This window comes from Arthrobotrys flagrans, assembly GCF_004000055.1.
Source record: "Arthrobotrys flagrans strain CBS H-5679 chromosome Unknown unitig_0, whole genome shotgun sequence".
In the NCBI taxonomy this organism is placed as follows: Eukaryota; Fungi; Ascomycota; class Orbiliomycetes; order Orbiliales; family Orbiliaceae; genus Arthrobotrys; species Arthrobotrys flagrans.
The window spans coordinates 7,872,574-7,896,365 of NW_027137550.1; the positions used below are offsets into that span (position 1 = coordinate 7,872,574).

The following is a 23,792-nucleotide window of genomic DNA, read 5'->3' on the forward strand; positions in this document are numbered from 1 at the left end:
TTGTTATAATCATCGTGATCGGAGCAATTATATCGCCGAAACTAGGGCTCAATGCAATCGGGTGGAAATAATGACATATGGCAGGGTTTTCAGTAAACTTCAACAGAAGATATATCGATCGATATATTATAAGACCCAATTGTACTAGGTATGAGTATACTTAGGGCCACCGTTGATACCATGTTCTATCGGATTTATACTCAATGCAAGGCCCACTAGTTTCGGGCCGACTGAAGACATTCCATGTTACACAAGGAGCTACGAGGTTTGGCCAATTGGTATGCCGGGCCGAAGCCATCAAAAAGCCGGCTGTGAAGCTACTAAGTTCATGTTCAGGACAAATTTAGGGTATAATTATCCGTGGTCCTGCATTCCATGGCATCAAAAGGCTCCATTATGTATAAGTAACAGATAACCCGCGGATATATATAGATCTATATTGTCTGCACACTGGGTTCGCCCGATGCCCATATTCTGCATGCACCGGCTTCAACTAGGTAGATTGCGAATCTAATTGAAAACCTTAACTTTGAGGCTAGGAAGCCTTCATGATCAATTGCAATGCTAATATTAACTAGCATGCGACAAAACCTAGATCTCAGCGTGATCTCCACAAATCGAGGAGTCTGGAGACGAGACATGTCGACAATGATTCATCATAATCCTATTAATAGCGAGTATTAGTCTCGAGGCCAACCGCTAGCATGCCGTGATGTCTACTTTGGGACCTGGCTCGGAATCGAGGTTATTCCCAGCACTGCGCCAGCAACATGCAACATTTGTCACGGATTTAATGAGCTCCCAGTCTTGAATATGCATACCAAGGATCCTAGAAGAGAAGAGGCTTGCTTGATCGCAATTTACAAGTTCATGCGTGATAAACTTTTGGCCACGCACCAGCTATAGAGTCGACAGGGTATAGCCCAAGGTCCAGTTCAAACTCCAATATCAACTGAGATAGGTCAATCCCAGCATACCAGCACTACTGGCAAAATATTTGCATTCAAGGTGGTACAAGTAACAAAACAGGTTATGAGCCAAGCCACATGTATCTTATGATCCCCCTACTCTGTTTCAATTGAACTAAACTGAAAGATCGAGTGGTATTGCAGATCTTTCCCGGTTCGACGTTCATGCTTGCAGTATGCGTAGTCCTTAAGATCTTGCAATTTGCTACTAGAGCAGGCTAGCAGCCTGCAGATATTGAGCGGTTACGAAGGCAGCATAGGCCAACTTTGGGCGGCCTACTAGTCCCTTCCGAGATGTAATCATGGAAATAGAAAAACGTAACATGGTATCGATCACAAGCCTTGCTAAGGGCCCGTGGTGACCGGGTCTCGGTATGACCCCGGTCCGGCCACGGTCCCAATATAGATACTGATATCGGTGAAGTTCGACGTTTTAACCGAGCTAGCGATAGCGATTCATGAATTCAGGTATCTTGATCGCACTTGATAATTATAACATCCAGACAGTGAAGAAAATCCTCTGAGGGTATCAGGTATGCCGTACATAACTGCCAAAAATTGCATACAAAAGGCACTGTGCGTGTGTCATACGCTGCAGCGCGTAGGGCGATAGACTCAAGTTTCCTGCACAAACCCGCGATTCTAGCCAGTGAGGCTTGAGGCAAACCGTACACTCTTACTATCAAAATGATATCAACCAATCAGATTCATAGAGTAGCATCTGGAGATTCCCAACTCTCCAACGTGTGCCACTGTCAAGCATCGAGGAATACACAATTCCGTTGTTTTAAAGGTAGCATAGGCTACCAGGAGGTTTATCTCGAAACACAACTATGGCAACCAAAATACCACAAAACAGCAGTGGCGATATATTCCATTAAGCTCAAACATATCTTCGAAATATCTGTATGATCATTGATTTCATCTTGCAAGCTCTCCTAGATATCCAGGGCCGCATTTTCCTGGGATCCATTCAAGAGTGCGGCCCGGTATTAGCCCAAGGCTCGGACACAGGACTAGCGTACATCGGCATGGAAAGTAGTACCTGTGCGCAGATCGAGATGTAGGAACCCAGACCGTTTCGACTGTCACCAATCGTCACAGCCCGACCAGCATCATCACGACGCAGCCACATATGACACAAGCCTGTTGCGAAACCATGGCTCTCCTTTCCCTTACTTCGAGCAGTTAGAAACGTCTAATCTATCCATGTCCTTGAGTATATTAAAAAATCCCGAACATATTAAAGCAAACTATGGCGTCTGTCAATTCATTGTTCCTCTTCGCCATCGGTACATCATGCCAGGGACACCCGTTGTTTGTTTGCTCGCAATATTTCTGCTACATATGCGCCCAAGCTAGTGCAAAAGTTAATTTACGATGATTATCAAGGCATAAGATCTTCCCATTATCGTTGTGGCTGCCCCCCATCAGCAGGAAAACGACAAAGGAAATGGGTGTAAGGTAGATCCGTGAGTAAGGATCCCGGGTCTTGAAAAGGCGTCTCTTGGCTAAAAATGCAAGGGCTGTAGAGAATCCGGTCCATAGACGCATTGAAAAGGGTGCATCGATGGCTGCATGCTATACGGGGTATGCAGGCTCGCCAACCACATGGCAATTTAAGCTGAGCGATCCGACCCACTCACACGTTTTATCATCTATAGCGATTACCACGTGGCTCCTAGTCAACGCATTTCGAGGCGAAAACCACATGGGCATCCAGGTACAGAAGCTTAAACTCTATAGATGGCGTTGCATATATATCATGCACACCCACAGACACTAGTGAAATTCGTAATTTCTGCCGTGTTGGATGTTGTCGTGACTTCTCCGAACCTGCCGCCGACACGGCTGCTAGCTTTACTAGATAGGGAATACCCCTCGTGGTGCAAACTGAGGATCATCGATGAGCATATAGTGGCTGGTATCTATAATATTGAACACCCCTTGGAATAACATTATAGAGTGGCTACAAATAGGATCTCGAACTGCAATTTCCCGTGCCTGTGAATAGTTTGCAGCACTTCTACATCTTGTCTCGTACCCCGACCTTAGCTTTGCAGAACTCGTGAACGTACCAATCAACAGCGAATAGGGATTCGATTCGACCGAACCCCTGCAGAATCGACAGCGCTCAAGCACGTTCGTTAAGCATCGCGTAGTAGGAGGAATTCACTTAGCCTTAACATTTCTAAGACTATGCATATCTAGATTGACAATAAGAGAGGAAGAGGCCGAACCGGTGCTTCGTATCCCGCCTGTAGACGGCATATCGGCGTCCCCATCCGATCTAGTAGACAAAACCACGTTTTCGAGGCCCATGAGGTTCTCGCGTGGGCATGGCATGAAGGCTTGATCGTACATACCAGCATATCTCTTACCCCGCAGCCCCCCACCCAAGATGTAACCCAAGCTGCAGACTCCTACGCAGCTCATTTCACACCTTTCACAATGCATCAGCAAGAAAAAAAGTGCTCGAGAGCAAAGGTGATCGACCACTTAGATTATCGTTCATTCCTGCAAGTTCTCTTGGAATGCAGCCCTTCATTCGCTTCTGTCAGCGTGGGAGGCTAAATGGCCACGAGGTTGAGTGGAGAAAATGTGCATGCAGGGCGGGCGCTTAGTGTTTGTATTTGTCGAAAATATACCACACCGTCTATGTGTTGAAGTGATGTTGGGTCGCTGATTGGCCTGTGCAACCTTACCGAAAGTGGGCACGGACTCTGTCCTGCAGAATTTATGGTAAGTGCCGACACACCAAAAAATGTTTTCCCCCTCACGATTCGATATCATATTTTTTATTCTCGACGGTAATGACACAAGGTAATATGTAATGCTTACGCTTTAGATCCCCCATGGTTTTCCTACAGATTATTCAGAAGACAAGTATTCCTTTCAAAGGTCATACATAACTGTTTTCAACTTCTTTTGCCTCACAACTACAATTCATGAATAGATTCATTGCGTATCGCAGGCGTAAGGCATGAAATCTCGAAGATGACATTAGAATCAAATGCTTCATCACCGCATTATTAAGACTATCGAAACTTCAATTACACCTACGTTCTGTCTCATTTCGTCTTAGTATACCTGGATAACACTTAAGCAAGCTAGCGCAGCAATGCGGCAAGCCTACACAGTAGACGGCTCGGACTGTGAGCTCCCGAGCGAGCCGAGCCAAGATATTAGCTCGAAACTTCAACGTCGACAAGGCCCATGGGAGTATCAAACGTACGTAGATGCATTGATTTCAAGAACGACGAGGAAAAAAATATCTAATATTAGCTGACGGACCATGTATGTCTGCAATGGAAAGAAAACGTGGGCATGAACTGACACATGCAGGAGTGTCTGGTGGTAGTATCGTTTGGATCGATCGACGTCCCGCGCGTGCCCGCACACCATCACGATGAAAATCATTACAGACGCAATTTCCTTTGTCAGCCTCATGAGCAGAAGAAAAATGTCAGTCCCCGACATCTCCCACAAGAAAGAAGGTTGGCTCGGTTGGCCCTGCTGGGGTGTTTGGTTTCGAAGCCCTTCCAGAATGCTTCCAAAAACAAGCATATCCTGAAACGGCTTCTCTGCAGGGGTTTCCACTAGGCCCGAATTAGGCGGCCCACTTCCCTGCAAAGCTGATTCTTGCAGTCGTCAGATGATGCTCGGAAAGCAGCTGCGAAAGTGGATAACTCGAAGGGCTCCTCTGGAAGGAATATTATTATGAGGCCCGATATGTATTCAATCTAGAAAGTCCATTGGATAGTACGGTTTCGAGCGGAGGATTATTGCGTGAGCTAATAACCATCTAACCGGTATTCGGACCCGAACGTGGGTCAACGTAGGATTTCAGATGGTGTAAAAAGCGCCATTAATGTTAATACGTTAAACTATATCTCCACTAGTGTTAAGATGACGTATTGATAGCCATTCCGAGTATTCAGGGTGCAAGTGTTTCGAGATTTTCTAGAAAACTGTCACTTCCCAACTGGGGCGGCTTTTTCAGTTCAGGTACGGGGGTCTCAATTCTGCCGCCGCGGGCCAGGTGTGCATGTACTTACAGTGCTCCGTGCTGTTATCGATAAAGTAGCCCAAACCGCCTTAGAGGCCTCTTCGCTCGCCACCAGTAAACACGAAGCGAAAGTGGCCCAATTGCTCGAGCGCTCGCGGTATGAACTCTGGTTCCTGAAAATCTGTCACTAATCCACTCGACCTTCCAAATTTATCATCTTGAGTATGCAGGTACCGTCTCAAATAAAGGAAGGGTCAGAGCGGGGGCCGCCGGCTTCTCTTAAAAAGAAAGGGCTGGAAAAAGATCTCGTACCTGAAGCTAGGGCTGGTATCAATTTCACGATTTTAACCAGCCGAGAGATCAAAACCAAACAATTGAAATTGAACTCCAAAAAGATAAACTAAGGACATGACACCATGTCTAGCCCATTGAGCATGTAGAACTCCCTGGATTGCTTTCATCTGTCATGCCAGTAACGTATGTCCATGTATCATGCACCTCAGGAAAAAAAAATTTAACTCTTAATTCTACTATTATTTTGTCACCCATTCAGGTTGTTTCGTGATATAGGCGATTAACCACGTGCTAAATTCCCTCTACCCCATGGCCTTAATGGGCATGATCTGAAGCTGCATAGTTGCAGGTACCGTTTACCCTTGAAAATACCAGCAAAGTTGATACACTCGAATTATAATCCTTGGGATAGAGTCTGTGAGTAATTTCTATATTTACGCATTTTCACTTGTCTCGTACCCGGACCTGGTCGAAGCATTTCACAACTGGATAATTTGATAATATGATATCGGCGTAACGAAACATTATCCTAGATCTTAATAGCAATATATTCTAAACTTACAGATAATTCCCTAGCCCAGTCATTTGTGGAGTATTGCAGAGTATACCCTTACCTGGTTCACCGCAGAAACCCCTTGCCCTGGACTTTGGACTGCCGCATTACACCCAAGAACCCCTTGGCTTTTTTTCCAGGATTAAGATTTTTTGGGAAGGACTCATTAATTCCCCGTCGTAGCTTATCGGCGCCACATATCCTAAAACTAATAGGACTTAATTGATTCCCACCTTGTAGAGCTGTGACGACCCTAGCTCAGCATTGAAGGATTGGTTTGAAATCAAAGCAACGCACTCTCAACTGCTATAGTATCATAAATCGAGATATGCACATATGCACCGGATATAATTTCCCTTCCAAACGCCTTCTACTGTAACGTTATCTATATCCCAGACCAGTTTTGAACATCCTCATCAAGACGAAACCGTTTTCAATGCAACTCATACCGAAGCCAGACCTCTAACTTAGCTAGCCAATGACTACTAATCGGAAGCTACCGACGACGATGTCGCAATCGTAAGCTCAAAAACTTCAAGAATAGATCACTATAGTTTCGTATCAGAAAGCCCCCCACAGGGAAGAGCTCGGAGAAAAAAATCATAAGTACTATATAGTATTCATAGACGCATAAAGAGTTCGCAAACTTGAAAATTACAAACTATCACATATATCGACTCAGTTTGAAGCTCTCACCGTTACTAGTTAATTATCATTATCATTTTATTTCCTAATGCCAATAACTCAAAGCGCTGAGAGCTTAAGAAAAGTAGAGAGAGGGATAAAAAGAGGCTAGCAATCGGGCGCAGCCGAACAGCCACTCCGATATGGCTAGCCAGGCACAGCTACTTCTTTTTAATTTACTAGCAATTAAATCTTGAACTCCAGCGCTTGAAAAACCAAGGTTCATGATGCAACTGGTTGCGATCCTGTGACCGTAAATTCCCATGTATCAATTGAGGGGCAATCCGCGAATCATCGAAAACCCTCACGAAACGAGCTCGAAGGCCCTTCAATCGGATCTCATCGCGTCGCATCGCCGTCGACCACTGTGCACACTAAACGGTCCACTAAGGATCAGACGATTCAGAATCCAAAGAAAGTTAAATTTTCGCCATCTAGAGCTCTATTCTGAACGCTAGGTCTAATACCCGTGGTTGGAATGAGAGACATTCAGGTACCGTTTCTCTTTCCGTGCTTAGCTGACTTTCATAGAAAGATAGAAAAATAGCCGGGGAACGCCATGCCAGCTCATCGTATCGTAATCTCTAATTCGATTTTCTTTGCCAAGCCGTGTTCCTGAATTGTACCCGTGTCGCTAGCTCCTTCCCTTTCGTCTACGTAGGCTTCAGCGCCCTTTGTTTCTCAATTCCCAATCGCGATCGAGAGAATCGAACAAACCCAAAAAGAAATTTTAAAAGCTTGGAGCTCGTCGTTCGGTTCATCCTACAACCGTCCGAACAGGGACCCTTGCCGAAACCTATATCCATTTCCAATGGGCATAAAAATCATAAATCATAAATAACGTCTACAAAACACCCTTCGGGCCCACCATGGTACCGATTTCCCCCAGTCCTGGTTTCCAAGGAGGTCATTCCTCACCTCCTCAATAGCGCAATAGTGGAGAACCTATTAAGCTCAACTTCACAGAAGGGCAGGAACTAAAGCTGGGACCCACTTCTACAGCTCGTACCTGACCACCCAATTGCCCCACCTTCTTTCCAAGGAAACCCCATTAAAGTTTGCTCTTATGAAACAACCACCATAATTCCATACATACAATAGTAACGTACAGAAGTATGTATCTTTTTCGCGCCCTGGCCAGTCCACTTTTATAGCTTTTTTTATCTCACTTATCTCAATCTGTACTTGAAATTGAGAAAGACGTATGTACCAGATTATATACAAGAATTGATGGCCGCCAAGATAACACATGCAATAACTTAATGTGGAGTACTTACATTACATACATGGCATTTTTCTTCTAGAAAGACTTTTTAGCAAGGTACCCGGCCTTACCATACTATAACATCTAAGAGTGGATCCGCCACCATTCATGCTCGATTCATTCTGGCCAAAACCACAAGTAGGATTCTGCTTGAAGCAAAAGAGCTATCTGCTGCTAATCGCTGGGTTTACCCTAGTATATTGTGAAATGGTACATGTACCATCTATTACGAAAAGATAAATGAAAATCTTATTGTTATTAACAAATACAATACAAAAAGTCATATATCCCGTTTATGCATTAACCCTCTCCCGCAAATATTGAGCTCGAAGGGTCTGAGCTTAACAATCCCAATGCCAATAACCAACCAAATTTACCATCCGCAGTAGATCTAGAGGTGGAAAAAAAGGCTTGATAACTTACCTCGCCAACCCAACCTTCCTCCAGCAGCCACCAAAGTGGACCTAAAGTGGACCCACCCGTCGAGGAGAGTGCACGAACAGGTTTTCAAAAGAATCTCGTACCTGAAGCTAACCCACATCCAGCCTAGGGCGAGGTTCAGAGCTCGACAAGATTGCGCACGCATTGAACGGATTTCATTAACGGGAAAGCGAAGCCACAGTAACAAGGCCTTTAGTTAGAAGTTAAGTTTCATGATTTCATGGTTGATAGCGGTAGTTTTATGCTTTACATCCTAACAGATAAAACTCTTGTTCTCAATCAAGTATACTAGTAAATACGTAAAACCTCCCATCGACGATGCCACCTTAACATCGTATCATCCCATCCTATCGTAGCCCCCAAAAAGAACTCCGAACTAGTGTTTCGCGAAATCCAGATCATGATGCAGACTCCAAGCCTGACTGGCCCAATAATCCCGCCGCCCTCCACTTAAATCCCAGGTCATCTGATGGCACGGCTCGATAACCGAATCAAAATCCCCCCTCCCCAAAACTCAACCTGCCTCAAAGTACCCGGCAAAAAACCACTCTATTTTTGAAGATCTACGGCAGGGGAAAATGGGATGGCTGAAAAAAAAAAAAAAAAAAAAAAAGAAATAATAATAGTTAATAATAATAATAATAATAATATTGTCTATTTCGTTCATTAAAAGAGTGTAAAAGGTTGAGGTAGTAGAACAAAACAGAAGAATAGGGTACTAAATACAAATGGTATCATGTATTAAAAAGCAATAATTTTTTTGTAGTGAGCGAAAAGAATGCCAGCAAGAACGCCTTTGAAGAAAAACAATAAAACACAAGATACTAGAAAAAAGCAAAAGTAAAAAAAAGGTCCCAAAGAGAAGGATTAGTTTGAAGAAAAGAAGGTTTTCTTATGTAGCTAAAGAGAAAAAAAAAAAAAATGCAATTGAGTACAATCGAAAAAATACCGGGAAGTTCGTCGTGAGGGGAAGTTGATCCAGCTTGCCCCACCTGACAAAACACCGAGAAGGAAAAGAACTCGAAGAGTAAAAAGAGGGAAGAAAAAAAGAAAACTCAACGCCATGAGCAAATGCATATCGTAGTGAACATCAAGGTTACAGAACAAAAAAATACCAGGAAATCGAAAGCTGTTGTGGGTGTTCAGATATAAGGGGTTTGAGAAAAAGTGCCGTCAAAAAGAACCAGGGATTAAGCTCCAGCAGATGCATTTATGCATGGGATAGTATGTCTCGGCCGTACACTGGCGAAGGATTGGAGTTTTCGCTCAATAAGTAAGAGTAATTGTGCAATGTAGGCGCGGCGTCTGCAGGGGACTAGAGGAAAGAAAGAAAGAAAAAAAGATAGTGTCGAATTCGCATTCGCCGGATTCGATATCCTTTCCATCCCGCCCCAGCCGAACTAATATGTCTCGTAAACCAGAAAAGGTTTGTATGATATCTTTGTGAGCGGAGATATCGAAGAAAAAAAGAGATCAAGCGTTGCCTTTCGGGCAACATGATCCTTGTGTGTTGTCGGGGTTGTAGATCTGATAGGTTTAAGGATATTAGAATTAAGAATGAGATTTTGATAATGATATTGATAATGGCGGAATTTAATAAGTATGGTGGTCGAAATCGGGGTCGTATGAGGGGTAGTATTGGGTTTGTTCGAAGGGAGCGCAGAACCCATCATCATCGCTCATGCAGAATGGGGAGGCGTGTCCGTGAGCCGAAGCTGGCGACTGCCATTCGGTGGCTCGTAAAGCTGGCGTCGCATGGCGGGAACCAACGCTGAGGGTCTCAGAGAAACCCTCAGAGCTGCGAGATGAGACATCAGGGGTCAATGGATTCCCATCGCTGCTGACTGGTGTATGAACCATGCTGCTGGCGCTATCGAATTCAGAGAATGAAGTTGATTCGAGCTGCTGTTTGGGCTGTTGGTCAATATGCTGTCTGTGTTGAAGCTTGTTTATTGCAGTTCGAGATCGTCTTGCCTTTGTTTGTATTCTCTTGCCGGCTCTATTCCGCTTTGGAGTGACATAGCAACTATACGATGCATCTGGAGTCAAAGTGACTCTTTCGCCTGCTTTGCCCTGCTTGCGATATCTGGTTGTGGATTTGATGCCACCCTCGACGGCAGCGGGGGCGAGGAGCCACATAAATCCCTTTCCAGACTCGCCGTTCTGTCTCTCGACCTTAACGAAAGCCTATTATATTTTTTTATTAGTAATTTGAACAGCAGCCAATAGTTATTTGATACTTACCCCGTTCATGGAAAGATTGTGTCGGATGGAGTTCATCCATCCTTTAGTCTGATCGTGCCTAAACTTCGGATAGGTATCTCTGAACCATTGATAGATATCCTGCAAATGCATCTGGTGATTTGGTGCGCTCATAAGTGCCATATATATCATTTCTGCATAAGAAGGCATGTTTTCTTCCGAATAACTCTGGTCCGCAGGATGATACGACTGAGTCATGAGACTGATTTCTCTTGTCCCAGTCTCATATACAGAGCCAGGTGGTGTTCCCGGTCCCATTACTGAACCGTCCATCATAGATTGACCGTAAAATTCGTCTCCGACATGTAGTTGTGATAGTGGTGGTGTCCACTGACTCGTCTGCATGAAATAGTTGGGGGAGACGTCCCCCATCTGTTGATGCATCAGAGATTCGAATTCTAGTTGCTCCGGACTATATCCCGGTGCAACTTGCATGTTGTATTGAGGAGCGAATAAAGGTACGGAATTACTCCTTCCGTATGTGATTGTAGTGGGATTGATATCTTCAGGTAGAGTCGTAACGAAGGGCGGCGAGACCCCAGGTACCATGGAAAACATCTGGTCACCTAGACTTTTTCCACAGTGTGTATGCGTCATTTGAGGAGGGAAGATAGGTTCGGATGTCGAAGATGATAGACGGGCCTGTTCCCAAACCATATTTGATGTGTCGTTTACTGAAGATGATTCTGAAGGATGTCGGATATGACGATGATGAGAAGAGGAAGATGACTGTGAAGGAAGGACAGTTGGAGGAATAGGATAATTTGTTGGATGAGAGTGATGATATTGTGGGATTTGAGGTTGAGCAGGTTGGGATTGGGGTTTATTATAACGCCGGTACTTTCTCGGAATATAAAGAGAAGAAGTTTCTGTTTGATGCTGGGCTAGCACAGTGGCATCAACAGTAGTCTCCTGACCCTCACCTAGGTTAAGAGTAGTAGCCATGTTCTCCACTTTGTGGTTTCGGTATATATGCAAGGCGGACAATACGTATTTCCTCCGTGCGGACGTCGCCCGTTGCTTTCTGCTATTACCAGGGAAAACCTTATATTATCTCCTTTTGCTCTTTTTTCTTTATTTCCTTCCTTTCTTTTTTTGTTACTAAAAAGAAATACTCCCTTGATACGTTATACAAGGGTGAATATGAGCTCCCGTAGGCTTGGTATTTTTGCTAGCTGCAGCGGAGGGTGTGTAGGCGAGAGAAGAAAATGAAGTGGCTCTGTGTGGATAAATGATCAGGGTACACTTGTAACCGGCGGGGCGAAGACGAATTTGGTAGAACGTCGGGAAGTTGAACAAAAAAAAAAAAAAGATGACGATGCGGCTACGAAACTAAAAAAAAAAACTACGGATGGCTCGGGTAGTAGCTTTTTTGCCGAAGAAAGCACGTCCAATGGTGATAAAGGGCGCCGGAGAGCAAGTTGCAGTTGCAGTCGCAGTTGTGGTGGGAGGATAGTGATAGATGCTTCTACCCGAGACAAAGAGAGAAAGGGCCCAGCCAGGTAGTATTGTGAGAGCGCCTGCCTTTCTAGAAGTTCTTTCGAAGATCTAAGATCGGTAAAGGAAAGTTGGATGAGAAAAGTCTATAGATCCGAAAAAGAAGAGAGAGGGGAGAGATTTAAAGAAAGAAGTTTTGAGTCGTAGTAGTTCCTGGTCTAGTAACGAGGGAAGGGTGGTGGTTATATTATAATGTGGTCTGTCTGCTCTAAGAACTACTTGTGCGGATGTATTTTAGATTTTGTGTTGGTGGGCTGGTGTATTCAATCTCAGGCCAGAACCGGTAACAGTTAACAGGCTGAGGAGACAAGAGGAAAAGCAACTATTGTGTCCCAGCAATGCCGTAGCAATATTTCGATCGGGATGCTTTGTTTTTCCAGGAACGAAAAACCCCCCAAAAAAGCAAGAAATATAGCAGATGTGTGAGATGGGAAACTTATAGTATACTGAACCAGAGTATGAAATAAGAAGTACTCAAGCTGTGGGGAGCTGATGTGAGGGTGACTATGAAACCGGAGCTGCATTCACAAGACAGGGCAGGCCAAGGTGCACGCACTGGGCTGCAATATCTAACGCCTGTCTGTGATGTACGTCGACCGAACTACGCTAGCTCAGGTACCGGTTTTCTTTGCTGTGGAGAACCGGGACTAATGAATCGACTAGCCGAAATGTCTGGCCCAAAAAGCCCAAAAAGAAATAGTAAAGTAAAGTACCCCGAGGGTACTTATGAGGAACTGGTTAAGGAACCGGTGCGATGTCGGTTGACTCTCGAATCGTTTAGAATGAACAAGATAAAGAAGAAGAGTTTTTTTCTCTGAAGTTCGATGTTGAAGATATATATATAGATAGTAAATTTATATAAGATGCTCTGATATACTGTATTTTCTGTCTGATCTGGTATTGAACAAGAGTAATTGTGAAGCCATGAGGGCCTATTATATGTCTATCTATCCCACAAGATAATTCACAAAGAAAAGAATGAAGGTTTCCAGTATACACTCGCCAGACTCACTGACTAGCCTGCCAGACCAGGGATTTGGCATCATGTGTGCAAGACATCTCTAATATACCCACATTATACCCCCCCGGTTGCACATGCATGCCAAGCTAGTTCACAACCCCTGTTGCCAAGACCCAAATAATTGCCTACCATTGGCCAGAATGTGTGCGGCATTGTGCGGCATTGTTTGCCCTTTCCAAAATGGTCTGTTTGACAAACTGGTGCAATCATAGCACAAACTTGAGCTAGGTAATGGGAGAGGTATCTAAAAAACGTTCGCTGGTGCAGTCAGTCACCTTGACTGGCCGCGTTTCATATGAAGTGTAGATTACAATATTAGGTCTACCCACCTAGTTAGGTACTAAAGTATCGATACTTGCCCGACAGCTGGCTTCGCCGCCGTTATGAGAAGTTCCGACCATTTTCCATGTCTCGGCTTCACTTTCACAGGCGACCGTTAAAACCACCACTTTTAATTGGATCATACACACTGCATTCGTGCACTGGTATCCAGAAAAGCGGCTCAGGAACGGCATTGTCCGCAAGTTTCACAATAAACGGCAATACTTTGCCTCTCTTACACTAACCATACCGATTCTGTACAAAATTGAAATGGTACCAACTATATCGTCCACAAACTTTCGAAGTGCCTACGCAAACTCGTGAGGTTTTTCTTAACTGCCACATAAGCCACTCCCAAAAAAACCCAACATCTTCAATTCCCAAAATTGTAAAATGTGATATATGACGAGGCTTCGAAAATTCAATATTTTCTAATACTTTGATTCGCCAGTTGGTTTCCTTTGTGATTGGAAATGCTACGCAGACTGCAGACATGAATGACAGCTACAAAGCTTTTAGGCAAAGAAAAAAAAAAACGAATTGGAACCGACCCGAAAAAAACCAACTGACACTGCCGCCTGCAATTCCGGCTGTTTACCTGAAAAAGGCCATATGCATGCGCTAGAATGGAGGTTTCGACCCGCTTTGAAAGATATGCGAGTATCGAGATACCTAATTCGCAAATTTCATTTATCCCAATATTCGCGGTCGAGGCTCGTTTCTAGAATGATGACGCCGCCTATATCGTCAACACTCGGCAAGAGGATGATAGGGTGGTTATTTCCTGTAGTATATCTGTGAGGAGAAAAAAAAAGATGTTAGCCCTTTGCCATGGTTTCGAACCGTTCCTTTGTGGTTGAATGGAAATGAAACACATCCAATGGTGATTGACGTACCTTCTTCAGCTGAAAATGGAGTTGTAGGATTCCCTGTAGATTTCATCCCAAACGTTAGCCACACTGTGTGGGAATTTACAACTTTGCCTAACCCGTAAGAATGAAGCTTTGCATGCAATAACGCAATAATCAAACTGGGTATTCTGCAATTGCACTCGCTATTCTGAAACTTTCAAACGATCACACGGGATCCAGCATTCAGTTGCCCCTGCCTCCCTCCCTCTCCCAAAGAAAACATTTCGAAATACTAAAAATATCCAAAAGGGAAGAAACGGCTCTCCTCCTACCCAGACATCGCTAACGACAAAGTAAGAATAGAAAAAAAGATTTGGAACTTACTTTTTCAAAAGAACTTCTAAACCCCCTCTCCCTTTTAGCAGAATAATCCCATTCCTTATCCACAATCCTAAATGCGATATCCTCGTACGGCGCCCCCGCAATAAACCTTATCAAACAAGTATCATCCTCCCCCGCCGGCGCAAAAGACTGCCCCCTCTTCCTGCCCCCTTCCCTTTCAATCCGATAAGTCGGCGCTTTGGTTTTATCAATCAAATCAGGATAGAAGATATTGAACTTATACCCCTGAACCACCTTCGGAGGCGGATTATCATGATCATAATGTGTCTGGTTATATTTATTCCATTCGTACCCCATTTGTACACGGTTGAAGTAACGGGGTTTTCGGGGTCGGTATTTACTCGCCCATGATGATTTCGACGCAGTTTGGACTTCTTCTTCGGTTGCGAAGATTTCCTCATTATCACCTACGCCTCTCGCGACTTCTCGCTCGTAGAGGGCTCGGGTGGCTTGTGAGAAGTCGTCGTTGGGGATGGCGCTGAAGCGGGAGATCGCACCGCCGCTGGCGCCGGCGGCATCATTCGCTGATGATCTATTTCTGTTACGGCCGCCGTCTTTGGGTTTTTCGTGACCGGCAGCTACACCTCGCTTGATGGGGACGTAACCAAGTTTTAAAACTTTCAGCCTTTCGGCGGTCTAAGGGCACAGAAAAAACAAGGGGGACTTGTTAGTGCATCTATTTGTTAAACGATAGCTGTTTCATGTATGATCACGAAGGGGTCCGCAGTTGCGGTACTCACCAATTTACGAAGGAACTCTTTCTCGTCCATTTGCTCTAGGCTTCTGTCTTCATAGGATAACTTCAGCATAGGCTCTGGGTCCATATCCCGTGTGTATTGGATTGGCTTCCTCTCTTTAAGCGGCTGTCTGCTAGCATTTCCCCCATCCCGTCTTGCACTCTCACCAACCGTGCCATCCCCCTCCTCTTCAACCTCATCAACGGGTAACGGCCCAGCAAGGACAACCTCCAATTTCCTCCTAATATTCTCAGCCTCCTCCTTCTGCTGTTTCCTCAACATCTCAAGTCTACTATTAATAACCGATTCATAAACCTTTTTCAAACGAGCTTTTGCCTTCCAAACAATCAGACTTCGTAGCAGTTGCTCCCAATAGTCGACATCGATAGGTTCGTTGGATCTGAGTTTTTTGGTTATTTGCTTTTCGAGGGTTTCTAGTTCGGTTAGGGATTTGTTTGAGAGGAGTTTATCGATGTCGGTTGATACTGAGCTTACTGCTCGGCCTTCGGGTGCAGCTGCTTTGGATTTTCGTTGTCGGTCCTGACAGATTACTTTCATTGTCTGGTATTCTCGAATGTGATGTTAGCGCTCGAGGCTCAGAGATATCACAACAGTAATACAACCATCCAAACATTCCTCTTTCGATAATTTTATTTTCAAAGGAAAGAAGAGAATCGAAAAAGAAAAGAAAAAGACGGACATACCACCCAATACTCCTTATTCTCCTTATTCGTCTCCAAATCCAAGTATATCCCAATATCCTTCTCCAACGCCTCAAGTTCCCCATCGCTTAGTCCCTCGAACACACCCTCAGGATCGACGATATCCAAATCCGCATCATCAATCTCATCATCCAAAGGATTCCTATCTTTATCAATAACCCTAAGATTTACCGCTAGGAAATCGATCGGTTTCGCACGTCCTTCTTTTACTCTAATCTCCGCCTTTTTTTTCGCTTGTTTTAGGACAAATACGTCTTCTTGGGATACCCATTCTCGCATTTGTTCTTCTTCTTGTAAGGCGTTTCGTCGGGTTTGTTCTTTGGCGAAGGAGTCTTGGTCGCGCCGGTCGCGGTGGGTGTCTCTATCTCCGTCTCGGTTTCGTCTGTTGTCTCCTCTTTCGCCATCTCTTCGATCTGACCTGCTGTGGTGATGTCGTTCTGAATCACGATCGCGATCGCGACGGGATGATGATGAAGGTTTGTCACGTTCGCGCCACGGGGGTGGTGAGCCTGATCGTGAACGTTTGCGATTTCGATTGTCGCCGTATCGGTCCGATCGGTCTCTATATTGATTACTTGACGACATGATTGTCTTTTCTTTCCTTACACGTACGTGTAAAGGTATGTCGTCTGGAGGTTGGTGGTTATGTATGGCGATGTGAGTCGACGTCGTTGTGTGGCGGGTTCAAGCTTCTTTTGGTAGAGGCTTGGCGGTTGAGGCTCTGCGGGAGACTTAATGTATCGCCACAAATTGTGCAGAACTTCAATAAAATATTACATCAAGATATTTAATATATAAAAAACATCACCTGGGATCATATATTCTCTCCTCTGTTCCAACGCTCTTATACAGTATCCCTTGTATATAATATGATAGTATCATATCAATCCCCTCGACCGAATCTCCCTCTCCACAGCCTCCATATCCGTCGACCCTTCAATCCTATAAAAGATTTAGCCCTGGTCTCGTACCCAGACATCACAAAGGGGGTATATATATAAGAAAAAACATACGCTTCAAACCCCTCATTAAATATACTCCAACTACTCTTCTCCCCTTCCTTCCTCTTCAACCTAGACGTATTCGCATACATCATCCACAATATCCCAATACAAAAAAACACCTGTCCTAGTCTCCACCATGCCAATATACCCTGTAATAATAGATATATATAAAACTGCTTTGAATGGAGCAATGAATTGAGGGAGCGGGAGAATAGGAGAGAAAAGGACTTTTGATCTTGTTGCTGTTCGTAGAATTCTAGATCTAGGTCGGAGCGTTTTATGTGGTAGGGTTTTTTGGGTTTATCCTTGGATTTTGGTTTATCTTTTCGTTTGGAGGACATCTTATGGCTGATGTTACTAATGGGGGAGTGATCATGAAGCTTTTGGACGGTGAAGATGCATAGAGATGGCTGGCGATGGTCCCGGGAAATGTCGAAAGGACACGGATGAATTTGGCGTCGTCTGGCCTCGAGACTACCGAATATGGTGAATTGTTGGATTTTGGGTCAGACAACACACATTTTGGTTCGGCATTTCTTTGAAATGGTAGACAGGATGTATCCTATTCGACGATATACCGAATATATGCGGCATTGCATCAAACATGGCCTCTGAATATAGTAGTCCCTGTATAACATGAGAATTGTACTCGTCCTTCCCCCAGAGGTATACTTCCATCCCCGGTACCCCGTATTATGCCCATGTATAAAGAACCCACCCCCTCAACCACCAAATCATAAAATCTAAAGCTAAAGTTTAAAACCCAAAGCCAAATCCGAAGCGAATGGAAAAGGAAAAAAAAAAAACTTATGATCATCGATCCTCTCCTATCATTCTAAGTATACCAAGGATCATCACTATGCCATGTATGTTACACCGCATAACTACCTCGCGCCACCACCACTGCCTCAATAGATCTATTCCCTCTCTCCTAAATGTCATTGATCAGGGTACGCACAATACCACGCTACCCTAGCCTCTTCTTATTAACTAGCTCTATATACATGTTATACGTAGTTTCTCTGCGATATCGGCATGCAGATGCGTTGGCAGAACATCTGGCCACACGGTAAATACTAGACCAATGATAGATCATAATCACTCACTCCCCGCGTACCGGTTGACTTTGATGTAGATTCTACACTACACTAAGCTATATACAGAAAATACACACGGTAATTTATCCTACTGGTCACCTAACACCCTGTACTACCGCCATCAAAGCGAACCAAATCCGGAAGAAAAGAAAAAAGATCCTATACTAGACTAGTATCAATGCATGGTCATGACTGCTACTAGGCCAATGTACATACATGTATGACAGGATCTATTGATCTACATAAAAGAACCTACATCACTCGACTACTCACCACCAGATAGATATTCTACCCACCGATCGATCTGTACGCCCGCCCCCCTCAAAATGCCACGGTGGTAGCTATAGATATCTAGATCCTGCAATAACATCATCTACACCTTACCACACCATTCTACTTCAAACCAGCATGGTAAATGGGAATACCAATTATAATTACCAACCTATAGATTGTCTCGTAAACCAGACCCCACCCGGCGGTGTAGCCTATAAGATACAAACCCGTGGATACCTAGATCTAGATAATACGAGCAGACGTTACGAAGGCCCATACGTTAGTCCTATATATATTTCCCAGTATAGTAGCTAGCTACTTCATGGCTACAATATGCATGTATAAGCCCACTTGCCACCTACCGTACCACACTCCCCCACATCCACCCCAACAAAACTCATGCAGAAACCCGCTGTCGAAAGTCCCAGAAAAAAAGAAAAAAGAAAAAAGAAAAACTGCGGTCCCACGAACCCAAATGTCCTACATTCCACGCACAGCTCCAGAGCTACCCGCGTATACACCATAGCTAACGCATAGTTAAGTTCCCAGCGTAAAATGCTTTTATTTGCACACCCCCCAAAAAACCACTGGTGTAACATTCTAGAACTTTCCACACCCAAGCTTCAGTGTAACATAAACTCAGTCCAAGTACATCCAATAAACCACCTCTTAATTAATATTATCAGCAGTGGATATGGGTATCATCGGTATAGAACCGACCTGATCCGGCGTCCTAACTCGTTTCATCACATCGACGAGCTCGTCGTTCCTAATCGATCGGGAAGTAGTCATGATTCGACGGATACATACTCCGAAACGAGGCCTATGACGACTTGTTCACACAGGTATCAATACAATACGTAATCATAGAAATAAAGAGAAAAGAATACAAGGCGAACGCTGGAGAGCTCAAAGCAATAAAAGATAAGAATGAAAATCATCCACGTCTGTATTCAACACCAAGATGTTCCCTGAAAAAATAGAAGTATAATTATATTATCATACACTGAATGAGAATAAGAAGGGGAAAAAGGGAGGCTGAGGAGAATGCAACGAATTCAACGCCGAGAAATGGGTGAAAGTAAAATACAGGCCATCAATGTAAGAAAGACATTGAGGGCAATACATAATAAGTTAAAGGAGGTAAAGTGTGATGCTGATGAAGAGTATTTCGGAGGTTTAGAGAAAACACTCAGGGCAAAACGGGGGATAGTCAAGGAAAAATATTAAATCGGCGCTTTCATAGTATTCACGATCATAGAAGGAATCTTAACTCAATCTATAGTGGGAGTAACAGATATCCAACAATGTGCTCCTCTTGAGCAGATGAAAAAGACCACGAAGTATGTGTTATTCTAGTCGTAAACGTTGCTACGCATGTCAAGGACCCAAGGTATCCTCAGGAGCAATGTCGAAGCATAGTATCTGTTTCTCCTCGTTCCTTCTCACGGCGTTGGCTAGCGAACATTGCAATATGTGGAGTAGTCTCGGGTCCAATAGGAACTGCATATTCCCAAACATAGTTCATGATGGGAAAATTAGGATAGGTGACGTTGGAGCGAGGAAAAGTGGCGTATGGGTTAGTATTCTCGTAGACTGGCTGAGGCTCGATAGGGAGTGGTGGGTTGTGGTTGTCGTCTGGGACATTGTATTGATGCATACCGTAGATTTTAGCTTGAGCATGCGGGGAAACCGGCTTTGGCTGCCAGATGGGGGGGCTGTAGACCAGGTCGGCAGCCTCAGTCTTTGGACACTTGAAGCAAAATGCCGAGTGTGGGCGTTTGACTTCAGCAAGTCGCTGTCGGAACGACGAACTGAAAGAGAAAGTGCCGTCAACGGATTGACCGGCCTCTTTAGCCCGTTTCTTAATCATGTCATGGGCGAGGAGGTACTTCTTCATGGCTTCTTTCTCCTGCGGTGAAAGTGTCTTGTGGGGAGGAGAAGAGTTGTCGCTCTCTGGTGTTTTGGTGGGCGAAGAGGGACAAATCGGCTTTTTGATAGTTATTTTGGCTTCCGAAGTGGGAGATGTGGGGGATTTTTTCTCTGTATCCTCGGCTGAAGAAACACGGGAATCTGGTTGGTTAGTTGGAGATGACTGTCGAATATTGGTTCCGATGACGGTGGGTTGGTCCTGTAATTCTGATTCGTCGTATATATCAGGAGTCGGGGATCGTCTTTCACCATACATCGTGGTATGGATGGCCAACATGGCTCGAGTGACCCTATCGATAGCATCCTTGACAAAATTGGTGATAAGAAGACGATATTTCTGCGGCAATTCGAATCCGTTGTCCTTAACAGCAATGCCGGGTGGTGCTTGTGGAGAATTGCAGTCAGGAGTGCGACAGGAAGGCGAAGGTGGTGATTGTGGCTGAGGGTCGTTCGATCCGCTTGCAAAGGGCGGTGGGAGAGTTGCATTGCTTGAGACACTAGCAGACGGCTGCTTCTGGGCAAGCCTTGTGACCTTTCTCTTAACGCGCTCCTCCATTAAGATCGCATCCCACTTAGAGAAATAAACGACCAGGTCCTTCTCAAGCGAATGTGCATCCAATTTTTTTGCAATGTCACCTGAATTCTTGACCGGGTGATACTTGAGCATGTAGTCGATGAAGGACTCAATGTCTTCCGCACGCAGATATGATCGAAAATCTCGATTTCGGCGACGAAGTTTGTAGTGGTTGATCCATTGTAGGAGCCTACTCCAGTCGAACTCCGGACAAAACCTGATTAAGGTTTGCATGAGTGGTTGGTAGAGGAGGTGAGCTGTTCGGTAGCTTTCTGGGCAGCTGGCCCAGAGGAAATCGGCCTCTGTCAATGGATCTCTACCAGGCTTAGATGTTGGGAGAGTTGGGAGGGCAGGTGGCGTGTGTCGGATACGTGGAGGGCGGGTTTCCAGCGCCGCCAGCTGGGCCGTTGCCGCCATATGTGATTTTGGGACTGTTCGATTCGGCTTTAGAGGGGGGTAGATAGTATTAGCATTTAGCCAGGTACCTTGGAAACGAGCTATTTATTATCGATCCATCGATGCTTGTCGAAGGTACGGGAACGAATGAATTGATGGTTAAGGATGAGGTATCTTACCATGATCGAGATAAACTCGTATTACAAGTATGTCCCTCAAAATTTAAATTCGAAGGCTAAAAGGATTTAGGGGTGTAGGAAAGCAATCAGACAGTAAAAAGCCGCTGCTCGCTAATAATGACCTGCGATAGGCTCCAGACAAGAGACTACCTAAGAGGCGAAGAGCTTAAGCGAAGGAGGAGGAGAAGAGGGAAGCAATAGAGTTATGGATATCTATTTTATTTCTTCTCTGCAACGGACATGGAAGAGAGCCGACGGATCGTAGAGGACGAAGCTGATTAAATGGAGGCTAGAGATAGATTATGGGATATTGCAGAAGAAGGAGAAGGAATACTCGTACAGTCAGCAGGGGAGATAGCTGAGATACACGAAATATTTTGATGGGGGAGAAGGAGAAGAAGAGCAATTAGTAGATTCGGGTGGGGCTGTTGGTTAGTTTATGATGCTGGCGATGTTGGTGATGTTGATGTTTGATGGAGGTTGTCGAGTTGAAGTGAGTTGAGAGGAGGAGGAAGAGAAGAGGAAGAGAATTGAATTTTTTGATATTTCTCAACAGCCATGGCAACGCTTGATGTCTACAGGTTCAAGGCCAATCGCTATATGGGTACTTTGGTATATGAAAATTATGGCTGGTATGTTCTAACTATTAATCAAGTGCATGAACGGGGTTAATATACTCGAAGGAGTATTAATCCAAATACTTCAGAGGGAGGTAAGACGATATGTCCTGTGACTACAATATTATACAAATTACAGACTACTCCTAATTAAAATTATATTGCCATTTGGCTAAGAACTTTCTAGATTTCCGAGTCCATACAAGTGATTGATTTGGTATTCTACTTCGTCGGCTATGAAAATTCACTTTCAACATGATTGCCGAGTATCGTAATATTCATACAAACATATGTGATATCGTGTCTCTTCTAGCCTCGAATCCACTCTCTTCCTCCTTTCTAGCTTGCCATCACTTTCATCCAATCTCATAACCAGCTCGTAGAAGACGCGTTATTTCCTTTCAATCCACTAATTGCTTCGATACTGCCCATTTCTCCTCCTCCTTCACCTTTAACCTCAATATGTCTCCAACCAGTTACGCAATGCAATCCGACCATGCCACTTCACTCCAAAATCCGGAACAAATGATCAACGGCTAATATCGAACACTTAGTTCTTCCACCTCCCATGTCCAAAATGCTCACCAAGACCGCCACGGCTTTCCGTGAAGCTTTCGTGGAAATCTTGGCTGAAAAGCTCGCGTCCCCCGCCTCTAATGACGCACAAAAAGCCTGGGAGTTCGAAAAAGAAGACGCCCAGAAGATCATGGTCAAGGTGCGTCGCGAAAGCCGCAAACTGGTTCCTCGAATGCGAGAAAACCTTTGATATGGGAAGCTTGCCGTCGGACTACGAAAGTTGAGGGATAGAATTGACGATCTCGACAACGAGTTTTATGAAGAGGGGTGCACAATCTGGGCGAGGGTGATGAGGAAGTTTCCCTTGCTGAACGATGTCATTGAGAGGATTCTCGGGGACCTTAACTCTAATATCCCCCAGCTACTGGCAACCCAATTGGAGGCTTTGCGGGGCTTGAGAGACTAAGGGCTCCGGCCTTCACACTTTTTTTATTTTATTAAAGATGCGAAGATGTTGTAGGATTAGGCCTGCTTTAGTAGTGGCCGCAGGACTTCGTTTCCCTTTGGTACCTTTTACTTTTGCCCTTTCTCTTTTTTTAGTACCATCACCAATCAGAATTGAAATTTTGTTTCATTGCTTCCTATAACAAACTACAGACTCCGAACGCCGGTAACATGGCATGTAGAAAATCGTACACAGATCTAAATGTGAAGCCCAGTGTTAAGCTAAGGCTAGTTGTGATATCAACACATCGCGTTTCTGTTGTGTTTTGATATCCACCCAAAATGGTAATTCGACTTCAAACCGGAAATGTTGATCTGAAGTTGCACGTTGACGACATGCACGGTCTTTAATTCGAGGATCTAGATACTTACGTAGAGATAAAGGGGACATATGAATACATTTATATCTCCTTTCTATCAAAAACCTCATGTCCCTGTAATGCTGCCCCGTCCAAAGACCCTGTCGAACCGCGAGGCCATGCAAAATACTACAGCAACTCACCGTCTTATACGTCTAGCAACCGGTCTCGTCTATCTCGTTCGTAAGAAAGTGATAAAGCATAATCAACTCGAGTTTGACCGCTATATCAAACCTAGGCCGAAAGCTACATGTAATCCTTATATAAATTCGTAGAACCTTAGCTAGTCTTCAGTTCCTCTTTTCATTGTAAAAT

At 44.4% G+C, this 23,792-nt stretch overlaps 4 protein-coding genes across 4 annotated transcripts; 1 reads left to right on the plus strand and 3 right to left on the minus strand.

Moving 5' to 3' along the window:
- Positions 1–9,806: 9,806 nt before the first annotated feature.
- DFL_005310 (uncharacterized protein) lies at positions 9,807–11,420 on the minus strand (the record flags this gene model as incomplete). The annotated part of the gene is made up of 2 exons (XM_067634550.1): positions 9,807–10,400; positions 10,458–11,420. The coding sequence occupies 2 exons, from the start codon at positions 11,418–11,420 to the stop codon at positions 9,807–9,809; spliced, it is 1,557 nt and encodes a 518-aa protein (XP_067492607.1).
- A 2,712-nt stretch (positions 11,421–14,132) lies between these two features.
- DFL_005311 (uncharacterized protein) lies at positions 14,133–16,611 on the minus strand (the record flags this gene model as incomplete). Its single annotated transcript, XM_067634551.1, has 4 exons — positions 14,133–14,243; positions 14,550–15,203; positions 15,308–15,865; positions 16,009–16,611. The coding sequence occupies 4 exons, from the start codon at positions 16,609–16,611 to the stop codon at positions 14,133–14,135; spliced, it is 1,926 nt and encodes a 641-aa protein (XP_067492608.1).
- A 3,188-nt stretch (positions 16,612–19,799) lies between these two features.
- On the minus strand, positions 19,800–21,323 carry DFL_005312 (uncharacterized protein; the record flags this gene model as incomplete). Its single annotated transcript, XM_067634552.1, has 1 exon — positions 19,800–21,323. The coding sequence occupies one exon, from the start codon at positions 21,321–21,323 to the stop codon at positions 19,800–19,802; it is 1,524 nt and encodes a 507-aa protein (XP_067492609.1).
- A 1,352-nt stretch (positions 21,324–22,675) lies between these two features.
- DFL_005313 (uncharacterized protein) lies at positions 22,676–23,080 on the plus strand (the record flags this gene model as incomplete). Its single annotated transcript, XM_067634553.1, has 2 exons — positions 22,676–22,813; positions 22,874–23,080. The coding sequence occupies 2 exons, from the start codon at positions 22,676–22,678 to the stop codon at positions 23,078–23,080; spliced, it is 345 nt and encodes a 114-aa protein (XP_067492610.1).
- Between the last annotated feature and the right edge of the window lie 712 nt (positions 23,081–23,792).